We start from the raw sequence: 23,046 nt of genomic DNA on the forward strand, positions 1-23,046 counted from the left end.
TATGAGAAATAAATTTGAGCACAGGAGTCTTATGGGATGAAATGCAAGTGTAGCTGTCAGAGACAGTAGATGTGAAAAAATCTGGTTTTAAAAGTACAGCAAGAAGCAAATGGAGTCATGAAGAATACTTCATTAGAGGTTACTGATGATTTCATAAACTTCAGAACCATGACTGGCACACTGTATTGTGTTTACCCCTAACTTAATTGCTTAATTCCCATCACTTCATGTCACTCTATCAGCTGTAACTGTTTCATTAGAGCACAAGGTATTGCCACATTGTTTGCCCCTTGCTTTAGAGGTGAGGATTTTCCAAAGCAACTCCACAGAATCTCCCAGGTCTGTTCAGACCTCTGCTTTTCTTTTATCTGTTTCCTTTTTATTTTGATTGAAAGAACAGGAATTAAAAAAATAATCCATGTATCTCAGTCACAACAGCAGAAAGATTGGCAAAGTTGCCAGGAACTTGTAGAAACGGCCCTTTCATATGTAAGTACCAGCAGGTCTTTATGTAAAGCACTCAGTTTTGTCAAAGCAGCATGCCCTTCTCTTTTGAAAAATTTCTGTTGTGGTAACATTCCCAAGTGGCTGAAACTTTTGTTTTAACTATGCAAAAATCTTTGTTGGTTGATCAGCTCATTGCTCTCTTAATATTCTTTTAATCTTTTTCTTTTTCACTTGTGTAAATCCTTCTCGAAGAAAAGGTGGCACTCCTCAGCCGATAACCTCATTTATGTCATGCTCTAATGTTCAGTGCGTTTTTCTTCTTTAACATGGTTTCCTAAGCAAATAAATCTTGGATTAAGTACATTTTAAGATATACCAAGGTGTCTTCAGCAGTTCTTGTTCACATGAATTGATTTTAAATTGGGGGAGATAGCACAAAGTGCTGCATACAGAACTGCATGTAAAAGAATTCGAGTCAGTGGGAATACTTATTACGTGACTATGAGTTTCTAGCACCATTAATTTTACAGCAGAACCTGCAATTGATCAGTCAGTTAAAAATATACATGTATTTTCTTTTTCTTTCTTTCTTTCTTTCTTTTTTTTTTTTTTTTTTTTTTTTGCTGAAAGAGGTGGTGTGGGTTATCTCTATGACTTGCATCTAGTTTGCCTGCTGAAAATCCTGGATCAGCAAGGATGTAATTACTCAAAAGTTTCTGCAGGTACAAATGCTTGCCAGGGCTTTCTTGATCCCAGAATACAAGGCTTGCACAATTTGAGCTTCCTTGCTAAATAAAGCTGAGCTGCCACTTTTGAGCCATTGCCAGGACTGTACAGTTGCAGCTCAGCCCCTGTGGCTTTGGTTGACTCAGCATGGCAGCTGCGGGCCTTGCATTCCATGTTGTCAATTGAAATTTTTTTTTTTTTTAAAGAATATGGGGAGTTCTGATGGACTGAGTCCATTCTTGCTGATGCTGGCAGCTGTAGAGCTGTCTGTAGCAGTTGCAGCTGCCTGCTGCATGGGCTTTCCCTGCACTTTGGGTCATATCCAGCTGTGGAAGACTGGCTTGCATGGAACCCGTTAAGGGCAAGGTGCTCGTGGCTGACTTGATGTCACAGCACAATGTCAGTGTGCAGGAGATCTGCAGATCCCTGTTTCCTGCGAGTTGCACACAAACAGAATTCCCTTCTGTTCCTCTTTGTCTTTCATGTACTTTCATACCTCAGTTCACCTGTTTTCCTAAAAATAATCTATTGCAACCTTGTGGGTTCTGTTTGTGTCAGAAACTACAAATAACTGAATCAACAGTTTGTATATATCAGTGAGATAATGTTCCTTATGATTACAAAAGCTTTACTTATACTTATTGTTTGTTGAACTTTGTGTTTCAGAGATCTCTTCTTAGAGAAGGTAATGTTTGTCTTGGGAAGCAGTCCCTGGAGATTTTTGATATCCTTATAGAGATCTGGGCTTTGTTTGTTTTCAGTACAAAATAGAATTCCTACAAAAGTCTGTGCTCTTACAATGAAGTGGAGCTCAGTTCTTGTTTTTCATATTGATAAATATTCCAATTTTAAAAAATACAATTTAAGAAATATTTCAGTGAAACATATCTTAGCAAGTCCTCAAATATAGCACATCTCTATTTCTTAAATGCCTTACCTGCATGCGTGTGTGTGTATATATACATATATTTAAAACCTACATACCTCTTTGGTATTTTGATTTTTGTTTGTTACTGGGACAGGATTTGCTGGTGGATCCATCACAAATCCCCAAGTGAAGCTCAGATGCCCTCGAGACAGTGAGCATAGCCATGAGCTTTGCTTGAACGCATACTAGCTCAGAATTTCTATTTCTACTTGGAGTATCTGGGAATAGAGCTCTTTGGTAAAATGCTGGGACGTGAATTCCTGTGGCCATGGATGTGTTCCTGTGAAGCTCTGATTCAGCTGTATGTGATGGATGGGGAGTTAGAAGAGATTCATTCCGTTGGATGTAACACCTTTTTGTCCGTCTCCCTGCATTCATATAGAAACGTACTCTGCAGTAGATACTGCCATAATGTTGTTTTAATCTCTGTTTGCAAACATGATTATAATTTTTAATTAGTGTTAACACCTCACCCATTCAGAAACCTTGTATTACATTTTAGACAAACTGTTACCCTCACTCCTTAAACATCTACATATGAGCTGAAATCAACATACTATTGATTTCAGAGAAATTTTATATGCTGACATGGCCATGAGAGCAGTAACAAGCATTTTATTTTCAGGGACATCTTCTTCCCCTCCCTTATTTGCATTTAGCAGCAGTAGGGCCTTGTTAGCTTCTTGGTTATTTTTTTCAAAAAACATTTCTCACTGTTGCTGTCAGAAATGATTGTGACTAATTCCCCAAGTGCTTTGGAGAAATCAGTGCTGGTGTTGCCTAAAATTTAGTAGAAAATAAAGCTGTCGAGTATTTGTTGAAAAGGTGCTGGCCCTTAGAGCTGATACAGTGAGGTACTGAGCACTCTGGTCTTGGTCCAGCAATGCACATAAGTGCCTGTTAAAGTGCAAGTGTAGCTGATTTGCAGGAGGTAAGCCAGAGTGCTCTGTATTTGCAAAACAAATATATGCACTTTGTAGAAGACCCCTAATTTATTTTTTGGGGTGGAGTAAATCTTTTCTTTCGAGTATACCAGACCAATAATATTCCTGTTTTCTCTGAAAACACAGCGTACTGAGGCAACAAGGGAGTTGTTGCCATTGTTCAGTGCTTAGCCCCTGAAATAAGAGGTTGTTGGATTTTCTCCAAAGCATTTGGATGGCGTGAGCTGTGTCAGTATAGCTAAAGGAATGTCCTCAGGTACATTTTTGTAATCTTTTTTCCCTGCTGTATTTTTCCAAGAGCCTGAGAAAATGTTTGTTTAGGTGTAGGGTATCCATTTTCATTTGGAGATGATCCTCCACATTCTGTGGCTCCAGGCTTGTTGTGTCTGCATGGCTGTGGGCCCCTTCCTGGGACATTCCTTGTGCAGGCTGAGACATCTGAAGAGGCCGTTGTTCTCGTACCTGCTTGGCGCTGGCATCCCCTGCTGCTGTTGCAGGAGCAAAGAGCACTGTCTCTTTTGTTCTTTGTTTAGGTCTGTGTTGGAGATGTGCATCCTAATTTAGCTTCTCAGTTCAGGGCCATGGGAAGGAGAAAAAACAGCGAATATACATCGCACTGTAGAGGAGCCTGGAAGCACAAAACAGAGGATGACAGATGTTTGAAGTTAGAGGACTTTTGATCTGGAAGAAAGTCTGGCATCTTGGTTCTGCAATCTGAATGAGCATTGTGGAAAAGGGAAAGAAATAATCCCTCTCCTCTCAGGAGGGCAAACACTGCAAGGAGATTCTACTTCAGCCAGAAGAAATCCTGCCAGCCACCTTACTCCTGCCATTGTTTATGATAGGCATATCATTTAATAAGGTTCTTCAGAAAGCCATTAGTATTGCCATGTTGCATTAAATCTTCTGTAACAGCTTAACACCAAACAAAACAATTACGTGGCTTCGGAACAAGAACTGAAAGTTTTAATGATTTATTAAGAGAAACGTAGCTATTATGTGTTAACCATACAGGAATGTAGAATTTAGCTGTATTTAAAGATATGCCTTAATGTATTTGTGCACTTTGGCCCAGTAAAATGTTTCTGTGGGAAATGTAGCCATATAGTTATAGTATTTCCTGGCTTTCTCTGTATTAACTTTGGGATGAATCTACTACTTTTCCCAATTGATTGCTTATTTCTGTTTTTATGGAGAAAGTATTTTCATAGCTTTGGCTTTTTCGTTAAAATATTTTTCTGCCTTAAAATGTAGGTTTTGCCTCCTGGGTTTGGTACTGTGCATATTTATGGCAACCAAACGAATTTTCCATCCCATTAAAGTTTCAGCAGATAATTTCAACAACTGATTCTGAACAAATTAAATGCTGTTACTTGGTGAAGGGTCATTAAAAACTCTCTGGTCTTTAATAGGATGCAATACCTTTCATTCAGTACGTCTTGAAATACTTTTTGATGATTTCTCTGCCAGTACTGGACAAGACAATTGCTGGCTAATTAAGGACTTGCTCAGCTACTGATGGAACAAGTGGAGTTCAAGAACAAAAAAACTCTGATGGTTCAATTATCTGTTGCAAAAAAAAAAAGACAAAACAAGTGAAAAAGAAGGTCAGAGCATGTGTGCAGGTATTTATTGGCTTGGTAATATCAACTGATGTCACAAAATGCCCAGTGGATATATAAGAAATAGGGTAATTGTTCTGAGATTTTTATCATCTCTCTATTGGTCTTCAGTCTTTTTGGCAGTTTCTGGCATTCAGTAACCTTCCTTAGTGAAATACGAAAGAGAATAGTGTTTAAATTTAGTGGATGCAATATACAAAGCATTGGAAAAGACAGCATTTTTTTTCTGGGCATTTTCACAGCCCCTGTGAGAATGGAGAAGTTCACCATTCTTGTGCAGTTAAAAGGTGTAAATCTTAACATACTTCAAATAAAAAGCAGTGAAAAATTAGATGGGACCTTGAGACCTTTTTCATTAAGTTTTGTTGAGGTGTGGGCTTCAGTTTAAACTGAAGATAACTTGTGTGATAGACCCTTGCTTCATTACGAGATGAGAGAAGAGACGAGAGAAGAAAGTGACATTACCTCAAAGAAATTAAAATAACGAAGAGATGTGAGAATAAAATCTGGATATTATGTTTATGGAAAAAATATTTTCTCGGAGAATTTGGAATAGAAATTCCTTAGAAGATAGATATTTGCAGGTTTCTAAGACTAACAGAACTGCAATTTGCATTTTGTTGGATATACAGAGCTCAAATAGAAATAATAGCTGAAGTGTTTTTATCCAAACTCCTTTTTTTCTTCAGATTTGCCTTCCCAGAAAGTTTCACATTGAGCCCATGAGATCTTTTAGATAATCTAATACAACATCCTGTTCAATTCTTTATTACTACAAAGAGGAGTAGGCTCTAGGAAAAAGTTACAGCCAAGGATCACTTGTGTACAAGTTTCTTTATTCAAAAAGGTCTTCTGTCTTACAGGGCCTACAGGTTTTGTAGTGAATTGTTACGCGGAGGTTTGCTGTTGTGGTACCTCTCTAAGTCTTAGCAAATCAAGTGCGATGGAGGGAGCAGGGCCAACATCTGAGAGGAAGAAATCTTTATCATTTCATAGGTGTGGAGCTATTTTCTGGGCACAAATATTGATCTAGAGGAACTCTAATGAGCTTCACCAGAAGCATGACCGATGAATGGCGTTAGCTTCAGGCCCAGCATTTTGGCTCTGTCCCCATCCAGGGGTTCAGCACCATGGCACCTGGTTTCCTAAGTTGGAAGTAAAGGTGAGGATTCTTCCCATGCAGATGAAGTCCCCACAAGGTGTGTGCTTTATGTGCCAGCAGTAGTTTTGCCTTTGAGCTGTCACATAAAAACTGATAGGTATTCCCTCGTAATTACACCACTCTGTAGTAGAAGCATGCCAACTTAGGTTCAAAGCATTCTGCAGCTTGATACAATGCATCTAAATGATGCTTAGCAGATAGAGAACTAACGCTTGGCAGCTGTCTCCATTTATGCATCCATTTTCAATAATTAATTTGTTATTCTATGGCTTTTAAATGAAAGAATAGTAGTACAAGTTTCACAACTCCTGAATTCAGTATGATCAGAGAAAAAACCGTTGCTTCTGAATTTGAGAATAGTAAAGCAAGTTCTGGTAATATCAATACAAAATAAGATGTGGTGGTAAAGTCTAATGATAGCCATTAGAATTTTATAACAATTTTTACTGTCAGAAGCTCAGAACAGTTTAGAGACTGTAAGGGATTAATCTGGGCAGTTGCATTTGCACATCCCTGTAAGTGCGGATTTAGAATTGGCCAGGTATGTTGGGAGGGTCCTCCAAGAACATCTGCTGCAGCCTCCCATGGGAAGCTCCTTTCAGAGCAGGCTGCCTGGGGCTTTTACCTGTCGGTGGGTACTTACTTAATCTCTTCTAGGCCCAGGCACTGCTGCCCAGAGCTGTGGATGCCCCATCCCTGGAGGTGCCCAAGGCCAGGTTGGATGGGGGCCCTGAGCAGGTTGGAGCTCAATGATATTTAAGGTCCCTTTCGACATAAGCCATTCTATGATTGCAGATTCAGAGAACAAGAGATGCAAGCTGATGCGTAGAAAATCTCAGCTATTCTGTGATCTTCTGGGCCTGACTTAAGTGCTCTCCTCGCTCCCTGCAGGTTCAACAAGCCCAGAGATCCTCTTGTAAGAAGTGACTCAGGGCTGCTGCAAGTAGTTTCTCTCTCTGTTGCTAAATGTAACCCATTTCGAACACAGCGAGGAGTTTTGCAGTGCTTCAGAAGAGAAACCAGCAATACCCATGCAGGGCAGTATGTGAGCAGGTGAAGGCAGGGGCAGGCAGTGCAGCTTGGTGCCATGGCGTGTCTGCCAGCATGGCCCTGCTCCCACTGGGTACCTTAGCTCTGCAGCTGCAGTCCTGCAAAACAGCACAGGAATCTGATGGTTTTCCAGTGACTCGATGGAGTTGTTGGGCTTTTCTGTTTGTTTGTTCTCTGTCAATGCCATTAGTGAGTGAACTTTCTAACCCTTCACTGTGCTTCTTGTTGAAATGTCCCAGGAATGGGACGCTTCACTGTTGTCATTTGGAGCGGTAATTTATTATTAATTATTCTTTCACAGTTGAGCAGTCGTGCTACAGCACTGTATTTATCCTTTGCCAACACACAGATGGGTTATTTGCAATGAGACAGTTTTGGGTAGGTACTGAACATGGATTTCTGAGCTTCAGCTGAAGAAGGATAATTCTCCTGCTGCCCCCAGGCTGCTGAAGAGGTCTCAGAAAACCACTGATCTGCTCAGTGCCTGCTGGAGAGAAGCAAGATGTGTGAACCCGTGGAAAATAGCACGGATAATTTTAGGAATTTACATTACTCAGAAAAAGGGTGCACTGCCAGCATTGAGAAGTTGCCCAGTTTCTGCTGCGCTGCTTTTCACCTTCTATAAGAGCACCTCTCTCCATCTCATCCCATATCCTCAGATGGACCTGCAGGGATCTGGGCAGTGTCCCCTCCACGCATGACCTTGGGTTGCATCTCTGTGGTGCTGCCTTGCAGCAGCAAGGTGATGGCTGTAAAGACTCACTGCTACCTGGGTTGCTTCATCTCTGGTCTGCTGTTGTGTTTGTTCTGTCAGGGCTCCGGGAAATAAATAAAGAAATCTCTTAAAATGTCCAGACTTTGGCATATTAAGCATAACAATCACAAGTGCTATAGAAGTAATTGGCACTGTGGTTCTCTCTGAACTCACACTTTCCCTTAAGCAGGTATAATTTTTGGCAGTGTGATAGCAGTGATACTGGTACAAGGTCAGCTCCCAGCTCTGCTTCATCAGCTCCTCACTGGGTTTTGGCCAGGCAGCACACTCCCAGCACACCTGTGCAGTGCAGGCTGCCTTGCAGAAGAGAAGTGCTGTGCTGCAAAGATCCATGACCTATTTTCACATTCTGCAAGTCTCTGAGGCCCTTTTAATACAGTGAGATAAATTCTCTTTCAGAAGGTGCTGAGGATGAGCAAGACACATGACTGGGGGCATGTTTGGTGAATGGCTCAGTCAAGGAGTTAGGCCCAGATTTAAACCATGCTGTGAACAGTCAGTGCTAAGAGTCCATTAAAACTACAATCTACCAGGATAATTCCTGCAAAAATAGGAATTTCTCATTTAAACTTGGTGAATGTGTGTTCTACCACTCGTGTCATTGTGGAATGATGCTTCAAAGGCTGGTTCACACAGGTCTGCCTGGTTTTTCTTCATTCTGTTGCAATACAGGTGCCATGCACGCAGGAAGCAGACAGCGGGGTGCTGCTTGAGTGCTGATTCCCAGCCATGACCTGGGGCTGCTGTCTGATGCCCTGGAGCTTTTCATACAAAAGTTGGATAACGTTATAGCTGTCTAAAGAAGGTTGATTGAAATCCTCTATTTAAAACTAAAACTAATGCTTTAAAGTTTCTGAAGGATGTGTGGCATTTTTGTTTTCAGGATCATAAACATGCTCAGTCACGCAAGTGATCACGGTGCAGCAGCTTTCACAAGTCTGTTCCATCTACAGAACTGCGTAGTGTGTTATTCCCATCAGGAGGAGTAGGACTTTACCCTTAGACTTAATGGCATACGGGACCAGAATGCTTTTAGAGGTAGAGCTGGAAAAATGTGCCCCGAAGGGTTACTCTCACACTCTGGTCGCAGTGCCTGAAATATGCTGTGTTAGCTGTGGCTTTAGGGTACAAGCTGTGAAGCATGAGAAGTCATTTTTTGTTTAGCAGCATCACCTCAGAGAAATTTTTGTAAATTCAGATCAAACCTCTTTATTTCTATTGAAATCAGTGTTTCGTTTCCACAAGGAAGACTTCTTTTCTCTTGCACAGTTGTTACAAATGGTTGCTGTGTTATTTTCTAACCTGGAGTGAATTCTTGTGACTCTCACAGATGTTTATTCTCTAAAAAAAAAAAAAAAGAAAGAAAAAAAAATCCAACCAATTTTTTTGTTGTTTAACTTGTCTTTTTACAGCTGTTCAGTGAAAAGATAAGTGGAGCAGAAGGAACGAAATTAGATGAAGAATTTCAAGAGATGGAAAGGGTAAGGAAAACAACATGTGTTTTTCAAAATTCTGCTATTGCAGAAAAAGGGAAACAATGCAGATAAAAGATTTTTATAGCATTTAGAAACATAAATGGGAAGATAGTGTAAACTCCTGATTTAAATGGCCTTGACCCCAAGACTGTGAGCTAGGCTATTTTTGATCTTTTTCACCTGGTGAGAGAAACAGTCATAGTAACAACTGTTGGGCTGGCAGGAAAATGTAGTCTGGAATGCATAAGCAGTATTCAGGACTGATGAGCCTGAAAGATAAGTAGCTCCCCCTGTTTTAATAGAAACCTTTCCTTCTCCTTAGTGCTAACTGCCAATTCACATATTTTTGGTGCAATCTTGTCACAAACATATAAATAGCCATTTATTTTAAGCTGCCAGATTTGCTTTATATAATTATATTTTCATAAGCAGCTGGATTAGGATATTTAATCAAACTATAAATTTCTAGTAATAGATTTGCTTTTACTAACAATGTTACTTTTCTTTTTCAGAAAATTGATGTTACAAATAAAGCTGTGGCAGAGCTTCTGTCAAAATCCACAGAATATCTTCAGCCAAATCCAGGTACTGTAGTAACAATTGGGGTCAAATTTTGCTGAAAATTATCTTCTTACTCCAAATTTCATCCTAAATGGATAAAAGCTGATTGGGTCATTTTTGTGAGGCTTCTGGATGTCCTAGAGTACCTCACCTATGTGTACAAAGAACCATACTGTGCAGTGAAACTATATAGTATTCATGCATCCTGGGATGTGTTCAGCTAGGATTGCACATTGTGTGGTGCTTACTGGGCACGTGTAGGTTGTGTGTATGTGTGACATGTATTGGATGGTAATACAGCACTATTGGTGTTCCTATTTGTGCTGCATTTCCTGCAGTGGGATGTGGATCCCTGAAGTGAAGAGAATGCCATTGAATTTAACTCATGCACTGATGACATCGGTGGTACTGCAGGTTATGTAGCTATGGGGAACATGGCTGTTACATTCCTGCCCAGTGTCTGAGTGAAACTTTGCCTTTTCTGGATATTGTAAAGTCTGAGTGGATTTTCAGTAGTCTTTTAAAAGGTTTCTAAAATTTTGGTTTGAAAAAAAGAAAGACAACACATCTACATTTACTGTTGATCACAAAGATTATCTGTTAAGAGTTAGAATCACTGTCCAAACCATCTGTTGGAAGAGCCTTTTTTTTTTTTTTTTTTTTTTTGAGAACTGTCTGACTGAATTCATGTTTAGTCTGCTGAATGTGATGATTTCAGAGATAGCTGTTTGTTTTGGGTACCTTACAAGATGCACATCACCAGAGAAATTCAATATGCTGCTAATGTCTATAGGAGAAGCAACTAGTGGGTTGTGTCTACAACATGATGAGACTATTCAGCACTTCAGCAAGGCCCAGCTAGGGTATTCAAGATGTAGCTAGTAACCATCCATGGCTTATATTTCTTAGGAATTGCCCTACCCTTGGCTATTACTATGTTGAAGTAGCTGTTGAGTTGATAGTAGGAGTAGACTGGAAAACGTTCCAAGAATACCCACATGGTTTTGTCGTGATATGAGCAGCCCCAAAATAAATTAATTTGCATGCATCTGTCCTTTCTGCAAGAATAAAAAAATCACTGCCTTGAGTATTGGAACCACAAAAATAGTGGGGGAAAGAAGTCCTACAAAGTCCTCATAAGCAGGAGCGTGAAGTTGGAGTTAGCTGTACTTTTATGAGCCATTCTGCGTTTGCTATTTGCGCTGTCTTTAATAGACTTCATAAACAGAAATAGCCAAGGGAATGTGAATATTGGTGAATATCCACAAGAGGTGGGAAGCATTCCCCCTGTGTATCGGTCTGGAGAAATGTTGCCCATCCAGCTGAGAATAAAGCAATTTCATATGACCCTCACTGTTGAATGGAATCTTACTTCAACTTTTGAATATGAAATACTGACAACAAAAGATTTATGGGTCTATACAAACCAGTTTAGTGACTTGCTTTGTGAGATTGCTTGTTAAATGATCTATTGCTTTAAATATATTAATATAAAAATTGTTTTTATAACTCTTGTTCTTTTTCATGTTCATGTCCTTTTTAGCATACAGAGCCAAGCTGGGAATGCTGAACACTATGTCAAAGATAAGAGGACAAGTTAAAACCACAGGCTATCCTCAGACAGAAGGACTCCTAGGAGACTGCATGATACGGTATGGCAGAGAGCTTGGCGATGATTCTATGTTTGGTGAGTTTGTGCACCTCCTTTGAGAATATTTCCATGTAAAGTTCTTCACAGAATATTACTCAGTGACATAACCTAGTAAAATAGCTAATCCAGGTAAGAGAGCAAGCTAAATACAGTGATTAGGGAATGATTGATATAATAATACCTAATGCTTCTGTGTATTTGTTCACCTCTGTTGCAGCTGGATTCTATCTGTAACTAATTCTGTTTCATGGTTGATATTAGTAAGACAAATGTTTTGTTTCTAAGTTGCCAAAGAATAATTTAGAGCAATCCGTATATGCAATGTATTAGGTTAGATATTAGAAGGAAGTTTTTCACACAGAGGGTGGTGACGCACTGGAACAGGAGGTTGCCCAAGGAGGTTGTGGATGCCCCATCCCTGGAGGCATTCAATGTGGCTCTGGGCAGCCTGGTCTGGTGGTTGGCAACCCTGCACATAGCAGGAGGGTTGAAACTTTGAGGTTCTTTTCAACCCAGGCAATTCTATGATATCTGATAAGTAAAGATTTTCTTGATGAGGTGGAGGAGGGAGAGGGAAAGGCAGTTACTTTCCAAAGGCCTACAGCAGACACAAATATACCTCCTTGAAAGAACTGTATTATAAGATACGGTTTTTGTTTGTTTTTCTTGAAGGGCTTAAGAGGAGATGGGGAGAGGAACACAGGGTATGCTTTGGAGCAGAATATTCCAGTACTAATTTTCTGTAGGAAAAAAGCAAACATTATTTCTTATTTTTCAAGGGCTACAGCAAGTGCAAAGGTGCCCACTTCAGTTTTATTATAAGATGCATTTGTTGTTTCATGTATATTGAGAGATAAGTAGCACATTCTTTACCATAGGCCTTGCGCTGCTGGATGCTGGTGAAAGCATGAAGCAAATGGCAGAGGTGAAGGACTCGCTTGATATTAATGTCAAACAAAATTTCATTGATCCCCTACAGTTACTGCAGGACAAAGATTTAAAAGAGATTGGGGTAAGTTGTGCAGAGTAAAGCTTCATTTACCGATAATCAGAGTCAATCAGGCTCCAGTTCTCTTAGAGGTTTTTTTGGACACCTAAAGGTAAATAAATGTCATTGCATTTAAGCTTATTTCTCTAGCAAAGTAGTGGTGAAATCTGCTTACAATTAATGTCTGGCTGTTTTTTACCATAGTCTAGCTCGCTCAGTTTGCTATGTTGCCTATACGTTCAGTACAAGAAGGTAGTGAAAAATTATATTCCTTTTCTACTGTTTTGTTTTAATCAACATTTGGTATTAATTGATTTGAACATGTGAATAGGTTGTGATTTACTTTGACTCATTATTCAGTCTTGCTGCCTCAGTCACCTATAGCTGCTTATTATAAAGGCTGAATATGATTGTTGAAGAGGGCTATTCAGAGCAATTCCAGAATGATCTGAAAAGTGCCATCAATTGCTGAGTGCCATATTCCACTATGGGAAAAAATATAGGATGCTGAGGAACATATTTTTAACCTTCAAAGTGAGGTTTTGTTTACAAAATGACAATTCAAAAGAAAGCCAGGCAGTCTCGTCTGAGTCTGTTGATTCCAATAGACTTTGGTAATAAGCAAGTTGATGAAATGCAGAAACAAAAGTTTGTGTATTTGTTAACACGTAAATGGAGGTGAAAAGCATAGCAAAAGGCAGAAACTGTGCCTTGATATCTGTAGCTGTCTCTTACGATACATAACTGTTTTCAGCTGTAGTTCTTCTGAACTGATAGAAAGAAATTGTTTGATGTTAGCTTTAATGAATGTGTTTTACTCTCACTCTCAGTCCATTCTGTAAGTCTGTCAGTCCCCTCGTTTTTGGCAACAGAAAGCTTGCATAGTGATGTCAGATAGAAGTCTCAAGTTGACACCTAACGAAGAAAGTAAGAATATAAGATGTGTTGGAGTACTGCCTAGGGAATGAGAAGAGAAAACAACTCTTTAACTGTTAGCTGTCATATTGCATATAATACAAGAGGTAAAATTGAATTAAGTATAGAACAGGGGAGGCGGAGGGTGGCACATTCAGATGTTCTGAATTAGAAGCAGGATCCAATTTGAGATGTTGTACAGTTTAGTAAAGTCCTTTCCAAGAGCTGGATGTCTAAGTTTAGCAAATCAAGGTAGCCAGTTTCCTGAGCCTTAGCAGATGGCTGTTTATTTAAAGTATACACAAATTAAAATTGTATTCATGTATGCAGTCCTGGACATACCTGATGCTGCCTTAGATCAAAGGAATGGGCTGGATAATCTCTGAGCCTGGTGTTTCTTTTGATTCTGCATGTGTCTGTAATCACATCCATAAACGAGACTTCCTTAAATCACAATGAGTTTGTATGGGCCTATCTCATTTGAACCTTCTCCTAAATGTTCTGTCTTACTTAGCATCATTTGAAGAAACTAGAAGGACGGCGTTTGGATTATGATTATAAAAAGAAACGTCTTGGAAAGATACCAGATGAAGAAGTTAAACAAGCTGTAGAAAAGTTTGAGGAGTCAAAGGAACTAGCTGAAAGAAGCATGTTCAATTTCTTAGAAAATGATGTAAGTCTGTCCTTCGTTTTTGTTTACTGCAGTATATCCAGATGGGAAATGCATGTGGGTTTGGATGAAGCTCGTCTCATCCTTTATAGAAGGCAAGGACTGAAGGCAGAGAATGTGCCTTTCTCCTTGTCTTGGAGAGGAACTTTGTGCGCAGCGGCACATGGAAGAACTCAAGAATTCAGCGGGTCAGACAAGACTGACACAGAGGTTTCATGTATCTTTATTATCCATGAGCAGTGAAATGTCTGCATACAGAATGCAGGGAGATGAGTGGGAGGAAGAATGGGGATTAACATGGTCACAGAGCTGCTGCTTAAACTGGGAGCAAGAGATTTGTAACCTGCACTGATTTGCAGGAGCAGCTCACTTATACAGAAAAAATTGTTGCTGATCTGAAGGATCTGGGTGATTTGGACTCCACAAATTACAACTACGTTCTGGTTCTAAAAATTACTGCATAGAGTTTATGTGGGTTGTGCTCAGGTACTTGAACTTTGGCTCAGATTCCAAGTCCACAATCAAATTATGTTTAAATAATTAACAGCTGTGGTCTTTAGGATAATCCCTCTCTTCAGTGCATGTACAGAGAATAACAGTGTGCTCTCTTCTTGTGTTAATCATGGAACTGCGTGAAAATAAAGCTGGATAGATGTTATTAGAGGCCATTTCACTGTCTGTAGGTAGAATACAGGATATCCTTTTTTTTCTAATAAGTCTCCATCAGATAAATATATATTTGGCTGGAATATGAAAGACAGAAGCAAAAAGAGGAGGAGCTGTTAAGTGAGATCATTTCAATGCAAGAATTCTCTCTGTCTAACTGCATATCAGCCAGCTATAAACCAACCTGTAGCTCCCAGACTGCTTGTGAATGGGATGCGTTTGTTACAGCCGAGTGTAAGTCAAAAACTCTCTTGCCATTTTACCAGCACAAGCTATATGAAGGCAGCAAAAATTAAACATCCTCTATAAATAATTTCAGTTCACTATTCCTGGTATTTCACTGTAGGCTCTACCAAGTTGCCAGTGTGTCTTATTGTTCTTTGCATAAGCAGCTGAGAAGTGTTTCAGGTGTTTATCATTAGCCAAAGCACCAAACCAAAGATGAAGCAGTGCGTGGATTTATAATGAGTTATCTGAGCAACAAGAGAACTGATCAGGAATGACTTACCAGCATAACTGAATCTGCCTTCAGGAGGGAGTTGAACTGGATGTCCCTGTGAGGTCTTGTTCCATCCTCACTTTCTTTTGCTTATATTTCAAGAAAGCTGTGCTCTTTCCTTCTGATGTTCCATGCTGACCCAACTGCCTCCCACCCTCAAACTTCTCATTCCAGCCTTCTTGTCTAACCTCAGTTTTTCTCATCGGGTTTGTAGAGATGCTGATTGCAATCACTTCCTAACTGTCCTTCCGTGTTCCCAAAGTGTCTTCCTTTCTTTCTGTTTCCTTGCAGTCTGTTTTCAATGCTCTGGTTCCTAGACACCTTGCCAGGTGCCTCTCCCAGACACAGTCCCGATTCACATCTTTCTCTCTCTTTTTTTTTTTCTTCTTTTTTTTTTTGCACTGTTAGTTTCAGACCTCCCACACTGACACTTTGCATGCATTTCTTATCAGATCCATCTTCCTGCCTTTCCCACTCATCCAGTTTCAGGCTCCTCACGCTAAATGCCTTTTAGTCCCACAAGTCTCTCTGGCTCTTTCCCAGTCACTCCTTTTTCTCCAGACCCCAGTTCCATATTCTTCCCAGCTCTCACTCGTCTTGTCTTGACAGTCCTTGTCTGTCTATTTTCTGCAACCACCCCATGCAAACCCCAGGCACACTGTGTGTTATCCTCAGCTGGTTTACATTACTCTCTTGACTTTGATAGACTTGTATCAGCTGTTAATTCGGTTCTGTGCATTTGATTTCTATATGCTGTGTGATGATATTTGGCTCTCTTGGAGTCCCAGCAGAATTTCTAATAGTGTTTTCAACTGAGTAAAAGCAGAAAAAGTAGAGCTTAAAATTGCCATGGGTCCATAAAACATTTGCAGAAAGATTTCACAGACACCTCCTTGTGATCCAACATGTGAAGACATGGTGGAATGGGAACATATCAGACTTTTTGGGCTCTGTCCTCCTCCTCCTTGTCTTGAAGGAAAAGTACAAAAAAGGAGGAGAATAAATAAGTATTTGTTGTTGTTCCCTTGTAGTACATCTTAAACTTTTCAACTTGCACTGGGGAAGAGGAATGAGGTTATTACTTTTTCTTCCTTTCTTTCTTTCTTTTTTTTTTTTTTTCTCCTTCACATTCTTCCTTAGCATTCACGCACTTGAAAGACTTGCTGATACTTCTTCAAGTAGGTTTGGATAATAGTAGATAAATTGTTTCAGTTATTGGTTTATATATAAAATGCTGCCATCTAGTGAGGTAAGTCCAGATGATTTCAGAACTGTAGTTCATAAACATGGCTAATAAGCAGTAATGGGTCTGAGTCACAAGAGTTGTCACAGTGTAATTTGTCCCAACATTGCTGATCAGAAAAGCTCCACTCTCACCTGCTAAGGGGTTGTGCACTGTAACTGTTTCAGACTCGGGTGTTGACAGACAGCTGGCTTGGAAGTTGAAAGCAAAAAGGATTTGTACACTGTGAAAGGAAATGACTTAAGGACTCAGCCCTGAGTTAGTGAACTAGAAGTTACACCTCAGTTTTGTTCAGGTTCCAACTGGCAATTCCTTTGATAAAATCACATATGCTCTTTTTCAATGGTCCCACAAGGTATCACGGTCTTTTGAGATACCAAATCTGTTTTGAATGATGTTTGTTTATCCTTCAGCTGAATGTAGTGCAGGCCCTCTAAAACTGTTTGCTCTCTGTCTTTCAGGTAGAGCAAGTTAGCCAGTTGGCTGTGTTTGTAGAAGCAGCACTAGATTACCACAAACAATCTACAGAAATATTGGAGGATCTGCAGAGCAAGCTGCAAAACCGGTAAGACTGAACCCATAAGAAAACTTTGAGTCCCTTTTGTAGTTCAGGACCTTGAATATGAAAAGTCACAGAAGCAGCAGATCTTCTTGCACCACAGATGCACGCTTGCTGTGTTCTTGTGCCCTACTGGACTTCATTGCTTTTAAACCATTGCAACCTGGCTATGTATTGCTGGACTGTGAGCCTTTGATGTACCATGGGATCTGTCCAGCAAGCTTTGAGAGTGTCCAGACTCTCTCCCTCACATCTGCAGAGGTTAAGTAGGACAGCCTCAATTTGTTTGTAGATTTTGTTGAACTTGCATACTTTCTGAACATTGTTTTGGAGTCTTTGCTGGGCAGTTGGTGTGTTTTCACTGAGATTATGGGCAGAACAAAACTGCAGCAAAATAAAAAACTTGCTAGTTGGCTAGGAATATAGTTGTGATGTAATGAACTTGTGAAAAGCCAGATATTTTTGTGTCATACTAATAGAAAAAAAGCTGCTGTCATTAATTTGTTGTACATCACTCAGAAAAGCAACAGGGAACAGGAGACCTTAATGACTTGAGCACTGCCATAGCATAGGCTAATAATACAGTCAGAGTCCACATAACTTCTTTGAGGCTTTCCTGAGAACAGAATTGAAGTGATGGATGTGAGTACCATATAGGAGTAGCAGTACCTGTATACCCTGCAACATTCTTTCTGAATGGCCAGTGTAATGGGTTGGTCTCAGTAGGGCCACATGCACATATAGGAAGAGGTGCTGAGGCAGATTTGCTGTTCAAATGATTATTTCCCTTTTTTTTTTTTTTTTTTTTTCTAATGAAAATGCACAATGTGAGATGCAGTCCCTGGGCCTCTGTCCTGGCTGGGCTTCTGCATATGTCATTTACAGCTGAGCTTTCCAGACAGCTCATTCCTGGAACTTCTGCTGAACTCAGTGGCAGCTGTGGATGCTCAGCACTTCTCAGACTCAGGCTGTTGAGCTTTTTTACCTCTGTCAGCAGGACCATAGCATTAAATAAAATAGGGCCTTGCTGAAACTCATGTACTGCATTAGAATTAAGCAGCGTTTAGTGAATAACATTTCCTCACACCTTCCTCCAAAAATTTAATAGAAGTCCAAATACAGCAGAAAGATTTTTCCTCACCTTTCAAATACAAAAGTACTGAACCTGGGTGGAAACTCTGTGAGCATTTGTTCCTTCGAGTGAATCTCTTGCCACTCTTCTCTGTGTTCCAGAATAAATGTAGCATCTAGTCGGCCTAAACGTGAATTTAAGCCCAAACCTGTAATAACTACAACTCTGGAAACTGGTGATAATCAGCAGCACAATGGGATTGCATATAGTTCCTCTATAAAGTCATCAGGTAAGCCTGTGGCCACAGACTTAACATTTTGGTGGCTTTTTGTACCAGTTTATTGCTTGTTGCATTGCTTGTACCATGCGAATGATGGATTCATAGGGTATCCAGATATTTGACTCCAGTTTGTTCCCCAGGTTTGGAAATGGAATTGTGAAGCCAGGTTTCCTCTCAACAATCTTTTACCATCTGAACTGGAGGTGTGGCACTCTGCTGGGTTTTTTTAGGTTCTTTGTATTGCCACTAAGGGTGAGAGGGGAGAGAATCACTTGCAGAAAGCATTTTGTTTCTTGAAAAGACAGATGCCTAATTGGGCGTGTTAGATCACTGTCTGGAATGTCTCCAGTTGCTAATTTCTCTCAACACTCTCTGTGTAAGTGATCAGCACAGGATCTTGACTATTAGCCATGTAAAATTCAGGGAGACTAATCCCAGCCTAACTAATTTTATTAACATAATTTACTTTAATGTCCTTTCACTTCCCTGAAATACGCACAGAAATGTGTACATTTTAGCTGAATTACCCGAGGTGTTCAAGGCCAGGTTGGATGCAGGCCTGGGTTAAAGTGATCTAGTGGGTGGGAACCAGCCTGTGGCACGGGTTGGAACTCTTCCACCCCAAGCCTTTCTGTGATTCTGTGACTCTCAGATATCCCTTGCTGTGGGAGTAGGGTCCCTTCTTGTAGTCAGAGCCTAGTTCTACTGAGGAAGGGAGGGGAAAAAAAAAGGGAATAACTATTGAAAGCCCATGAAAGTTGTGTAAATTGTAATAATGAGCATGGTTACCACCACTCACTGAAGTAACTTTTTCACATCTCATGAATGAATTTTTTTGTCCTATCTCCCTTATGCCTGTGGTGACAGACCAATAACAGAACACAAAAGACAATAATATGCAAAGAAAGGAGAATGAAAAAGCCATTTTGTTCTATCAGTGTTATTTGTAAGGAAAATAGAGAGGAGTCAGTGAGCCCAAGGTTCCCTTCTATACTTGGCATGAGATCTTGGATCTTTTTCAGAGGTTTCTTTTTTTTTCTTGTTTGTAACTCCAGTTTCTCTCTTCTATGGTCTTTCTCCTTTTTAAAGGTCACTGAGAGAGAAACACAGGAACTAAAGGTGGAAGAAAAAAGCTTAGAGCTGTAACTTCATGTTCTTTCTAGAATCTCTTGAATTTTCTTCTACTCTGGTACGAGATGAGGCAATTACACAATCCATGCTGAAAGGGATTTGCAGCACTTTGACAGCATAAATCCACCCAGCAGGATCCTGTCCCTCATCTTGTTTCTTTTGTGCTTCAAGCTACTTGAGGGTGTGTTAGTGAAGTTCCCTATGCTGCTTAAATGCCAATACAGCAGTTCTATAATGCTGATAAATGTGGGATTGAGGGAGATAACCCCCTCTTTGCATGAGGGCCACTGGTTCCTGAGGCATGATGGAAAAACACCTTTCCTTCAAAGTACTAGGAATGTGTGTAGCAATGTGTAAATCCTTAACTTTCTAGTTATTTTCACTGCACATCTGGATTTTCACAGCACCTTACAGTGGTTTATTGTTTTCACAAACAGTATGATCTAAGAGGTACTGTAAAGGTAAGCAGCCCAGCCTTTGGGAGGATGTTAGATGACTTCTCAAGGATGCTGCAGCTTGCTTACTTAAAAGAAAAAAAAGCCAGTTTTAATGAGCTAAAATTTAGTGAAAGAACTGAAAAATGAATGGCCAGTGATCAATAAGGTGGGAAAGGAGTGAGCCAATTCCATTTGTTGATTCCATTCATACACTACAGCAGCAGATCCTTGCTTCTAATGATGGGTTTTCACTTACTGCTTGGCTCAGTCAGTGTTCTCAGTACAGAAAAGAAAACATAGTCATAAAAGAGAGAAAGAGGAAGTATAGGAAAAAATTAGTTTCAGTTGCTGCAATTAGTGTTGTTAATAGTATCATAAAGACTTAGATTAATCTCACTTAGTATTAAAAAGATTTAGACTCAGTAGTTTTTTTTTTTTTCTTCCATTAGGTTCTAAAGCTGTGGATTCTGTTTACATCCTGAAATCATTATTTATCATCTATCTTTCTGTTATATATATGAATTTCTATGGAGTTACAGCAGGGTGAATGCACCCTGCTTGTAAGTGGAGAACCTTCCTCTTGCTGCTTAACATTGTGAAACAGATTTGATTTGATTTGTGGTCAGTGATTTATAAATGTGAACCAGGTGGCTTGAAGGAAAAACACTGCACGATGTTGTAAGATCTCCGTGTGATGGAGGGATAGCATCATAATCATCCTCTTCTTTTGCTTAGAAAGCTTCATCCAACACATCCAATTTCCCCTGCTTACACATTGGCTCTACTGAGATGTTGACCTTTAATTTCCCTGATGCTGTCACTGAAGGTAGCATTATCTTAGCATTCAGTGAGCTCACAAATGTCAACTGGACAGTTAAAAGTAAGGTGTGACACATTCAGCACAACTACCATGATCCAGTTCTGAGTGTTGAAATGACTTTTCCTGTGTTTCCACTATAGCTTTCTAGGTTAAGTATTAGTTTCTCAGAGCAGAAATAGTATTTTCCTTTATACAATTCCTAACACATAGGCATTATTTACTACTAATGACTTGTGACTCCAGCCCTGCAAATGTGTACAGAAACATCTTTTTAATGTTGTAAATTACTTAGCTACTTTGATTAAGCACAGACAATAAATCTATTTTTTGTATTTTTATTGTAATTCATTGTTACCCTCATTAATCAGCTCAGGCTGTGAGCATCATCTGCTCTAGAATTCTTAAATGCTGTGTTACATCATGCTTTTCATTCTTTTTGTTTGTCAGGTTTGGCTGTGGTATAAACTAATTGTGTCTGGTTGCCATGTGCTGGATTTTAACATAGGCATCTAAATGTTTACACACTTCAGCTGTGAGGGAGACTGGGGATAATTATCTTTGTAAGCTTCCAGCTTGTGATTATTAAAGTATAATTGCTACCACATATATACATCTTGGTATAAAGAGGAGTATGTGCAGGTATGGGCAGTAACTCTTTTTGGAAAGACAAGAACAAAAACACCAACACTCACTGCTCTGGTTTTATTATTCTCTGATGCTTCAGAAATCACAGACAGCTACTCGCTCAACCTGCTTGGTGCTGTTTTTTCCATTTGTACCATCCAGATTTAAGTGATCTGTGTACTATGACTGGTCATCTTTGAACATGTGACGATAAAACGTGACAATTTAGCTCCATGGTGGAATTAAGAAGATGGGCCTGGTGCTACAAATTAACATAAAACCTGCCTGCAGGGAAAAAAAGGGTGTGATTTCTTTAGCTTAAATCTCTGCAACAGAAGAAGAGCAAGTATTTAATAGATGGGAAAAGGCTGGAGTTGTGTCACCAGTTCTGTGATGTTAAACAGAGTGTGTTGCAGATCGTCAAGCAGCGCTGCCCCCATTACTTTTGTCAGGAAAGCTTTGTCTCATTGGATTATACAGTAGCAGCAGCTGCCTGATTCTAATGAAGACTCTGACTGATCCAACAGCCTGGAGTGAAACCGGTTGTATTGGCTGTGACCATTATTTTAAAATCTTTCCAGGCTGCCAGACACTTCTTTTCAGACCTTGGGAGCTTAAATTGAACCAAATGCGATCCATCTCCTATCAGGTACCTTGCTGTCAGAAGTGAACTGACTTGCAATAATAAATTAGCCCCATCAGAGCAGCTGGTGAAGGCTAGGAACTTTGTCAATTATTCCGAGCGCTGCCTTCTGCTGCTGACAGTTCTGGTGAGTTGGTATCAGCTCTACCTTGGCAGAGACTCTGGAAATAGCTCAGCTATTTTTGAATGCAGTCAGTCCATTTTTGTTGTAAAACTGTGGCTTATCTTCTTTTCTGTGAATGGACTATTTCAGCAGAAGTATGTCCCAAAACAAGCTATGGCCTGTGCCATTGTATTGGACAAGCCATAATTGAGTTTGCTCTTGTAAAACTTTGTTGTTACCCCATGCTTTCCACAGGCAGAGACCGAGTACAGCTTTGTTTCAGCTGTATCCCGGGATGGCTTACTGAAGGGGGTCTTTGTGTTGACAGCTCTTTTGCATTGTTACAACAGGAGAAAAGAGCCTTTATTATAAAGGGTAGAACATATCCCCCAAACAAAACTAATTCCCACTTCCCGATTTTAACACCAAACGTTATTACTGATCAGCAGAATAAGAATTGCCTGGTTTCCTAGAAGTCTTCTGATCCCTGTTCTTAGAAAATACCAGCAGTCACTTTTCAGTAGTTTCCTGTACATTGCTGTGATTAGCAGATTAAAAAGCATGACCAGCATTTTTAACACCTTAGCCATCTTATCTGCGTTGCTGTATCGACGCAGACAAAAATTAGTCTTCAGGCTGACCACACGATTACCATGTGTGATAGCTGAGCTACCACTAGGATACTTGAGAGTTGTTGCAGTGTTACAAGTGAGACAACCACAATGACTTAAAAGGTTTAACCACTGTAATCCTAGTAATAGTGTTAAGAGTTGTCATGCTGTAGCGTGTTTTACTGCAGTTTACGTGACAGCAGCATGAGGTCTTTCCTCCTATTCTTCATTTAGAAGTATATTTCAAATTAGCAGACTTTTGCTTGGATATTCTGCCAATATTGTTGAAAATCTGTTATGGCTGACCTATGGTTGAACCTCTCACTAGTCCTTGTCTGCTGAGCTGAGCTTTACAATTTGAACATTGGATTACTTTTTATTAGAATACGTTATTATAAGTGTGAATGAAGGAATGTGCTACACACACATCTATACCACGGTCTC

The 23,046-nt window shown here is 39.9% G+C and overlaps 1 protein-coding gene across 3 annotated transcripts in view; it reads left to right on the forward strand.

The window, feature by feature from the left end:
• Positions 1-23,046, forward strand: part of SH3GL3 (SH3 domain containing GRB2 like 3, endophilin A3) — a 91,476-nt gene that overhangs the window by 64,923 nt on the left and 3,507 nt on the right. For all 3 annotated transcript variants that reach the window (XR_016470396.1, XM_090148967.1, XM_031587694.2), the window contains 7 exons: positions 9,067-9,135; positions 9,642-9,714; positions 11,234-11,377; positions 12,220-12,353; positions 13,759-13,917; positions 16,784-16,887; positions 18,115-18,242. Coding sequence is in view for 2 of the 3 variants with exons in the window: in XM_090148967.1 (XP_090005093.1) it covers positions 9,067-9,135; positions 9,642-9,714; positions 11,234-11,377; positions 12,220-12,353; positions 13,759-13,917; positions 16,784-16,887; positions 18,115-18,242 (811 nt within the window). In the remaining variant the exon portion in view is untranslated. The remainder of the gene's footprint in view (positions 1-9,066; positions 9,136-9,641; positions 9,715-11,233; positions 11,378-12,219; positions 12,354-13,758; positions 13,918-16,783; positions 16,888-18,114; positions 18,243-23,046) is intronic.

This window comes from Phasianus colchicus, chromosome 12 (assembly GCF_987193195.1).
Source record: "Phasianus colchicus chromosome 12, bPhaCol1.hap1.1, whole genome shotgun sequence".
Lineage (NCBI taxonomy): Eukaryota > Metazoa > Chordata > Aves > Galliformes > Phasianidae > Phasianus > Phasianus colchicus.